This window comes from Sinocyclocheilus anshuiensis, unplaced genomic scaffold (assembly GCF_001515605.1).
Source record: "Sinocyclocheilus anshuiensis isolate Anshui unplaced genomic scaffold, SAMN03320099.WGS_v1.1 scaffold11, whole genome shotgun sequence".
NCBI lineage: Eukaryota > Metazoa > Chordata > Actinopteri > Cypriniformes > Cyprinidae > Sinocyclocheilus > Sinocyclocheilus anshuiensis.
The window spans coordinates 770,205-772,196 of NW_015551076.1; the positions used below are offsets into that span (position 1 = coordinate 770,205).

The 1,992-nt window shown below is 30.9% G+C and overlaps 1 protein-coding gene across 1 annotated transcript in view; it reads left to right on the forward strand.

Annotated features, from left to right (window-relative positions):
* The window catches only part of LOC107662392 (ubiquitin-conjugating enzyme E2 Z-like), an 18,570-nt gene that overhangs the window by 1,182 nt on the left and 15,396 nt on the right, over window positions 1-1,992 (forward strand). Inside the window, exon 2 of the mRNA XM_016452387.1 lies at window positions 1,113-1,185. Within this exon, the coding sequence (XP_016307873.1) occupies window positions 1,113-1,185 (73 nt within the window). The remainder of the gene's footprint in view (window positions 1-1,112; window positions 1,186-1,992) is intronic.

Here is a 1,992-nt window from a genome sequence, read left to right on the forward strand (position 1 = left end):
TTTGCTTTTGTTAATTGTATAATAAATAAAAAGAAAACAATTAGATAGAATACAACAAGATTAGAAAAGCTAGTATTTTTTTAAAAAGAAAACAAGCAGTAAATGAATAGTGTAAGTCTAAAAGAGACCTTTTTTTTTAAAGAATAGAATTAGAATAGAGATTTACATTTTAATTACAATTTATATATATATATATATGTCTATTATGTGCCAAGAATATAGTTTTAAAACCATTATTATTACATTAATACAAATAGTTTTTCATTCTGATTTATTTTCTTCTTGGGTATGTATTTCTTACTTTGAGAATTGATGCCTGTTGCATAAAATGTAATATTTATTTGAATATTTATGCATATATTTATTATTATTATTTATTATTTCATATATTTCATCTATATTTGTTTATTATGTTGCATATTATTGCTCTTTTGTTGATTTTGATTGCTTCCATTGCCCTCATTTGTAAGTGTCTGCTAAATGACTAAATGTAATGCAGACATCATGAATATTTATATATATATATAGTTATTTTTTGTTGAACACACAATGTAATTTTGAAGTTTGGTTGGTACCTTTCTTTAGAAAACCACCAAATAATGGCATTTATCAGTAGAACAGGGAACGTTTTAAGTAGAAAAGATTATTGAATATCTGTAAAATATTGCTCAAACCAATAACCAGTCATTCTCTACTATCCTGGCATGCTAAAACATTTTCCAGCCAAATGTTGCACGCAGATTAATCTATCATAGGCAGCTGTATTTATAAGACATAATGTTGCCACTCTGGGGAATTATCACTTGGCAGTGACTTTGGCCTGGGCATAAAGTGATAGATGTCGCTGGAGGACTAATAATGGAGAAGTGGACACAAGACTAAAGCACTCGGTGACAATGAGTCAGTTATGTTTATGTGTAGTTTGTCTCTTTACTCCAGGCATTCAATAATCTAATGGTTTTCTTGGTAGAGTATTTTTTTGTGACCTCTGCTTCCTTCTTGTGTTTTGACAAAAACGGTGCATTATCCGACCAGTGTTTCTTCATATTAGTGAAGTCTCTGTGTTTGTAATCATTCTTTTCTCATACCCCGCTCTTCTTTCCTTCATTTAGAGACATTATGTCCATTTATAAAGAACCTCCTCCAGGTATGTTTGTGGTTCCTGATCCTCATGACATGACCAAGGTAAGCATCAGCACACTTCTCCCTCACAATTATGGTGATATTTCCGTTCTCTGCTCCCTCGATCCTTCCTTCTGTTGTTATATTCTTACTAAACGATGAAGGCATTAATTGCATGTGTACAGTTAAAGTATTAGGTTTCATGGACAATACTTTTACAGCATTTTTCATTCAAGATTAATGTTAATTATACGCACTACTAAAGTTCAGGGTCAGTATGATTTTTATTTTATTCTTTTGAAAGAAATTAATACTTTTATTCAGCTTGGATGCGTTAAATTGATCAAAAGTGACATTGAAGACTTACATTGTCACAAAAAATCATGTTTCAAACAAATGCGGTTCTCTTGAACTTTCAATTCATCAAAGAGATTCTGAAAAAAAGTTGCATTTCTTGAACACTAAGTTAGCATTTACAATGATTTCTGAAGCATCATGTGACACTGAAAACTAGGGTAATGGCTGATGAAAATTCTGTTTTGCCATCACCGGAATAATTACACAGTATTTTAAACTAGAAAACAGTTATTTTTGAACTGTAAAATCGTATAATTTTACTGTTTTTACTTTATGTTTGATCAAATAAATGCAACCTTGGTAAGCATAAGAGACTTCTTTTAAAGGGGTCATATGATGTTGCTAAAAAAGAACATTATTTTGTGTATTTGGTGTAATGAAATGTGTTTATGCGGTTTAAGGATCAAAAAACACATTATTTTCCACATAATGTACATTATTGTTGCTCCTCTATGCCCCGCCATTCTGAAACGCGTCGATTTTTACAAAGCTCATCGTTCTGAAAAGCGAGGT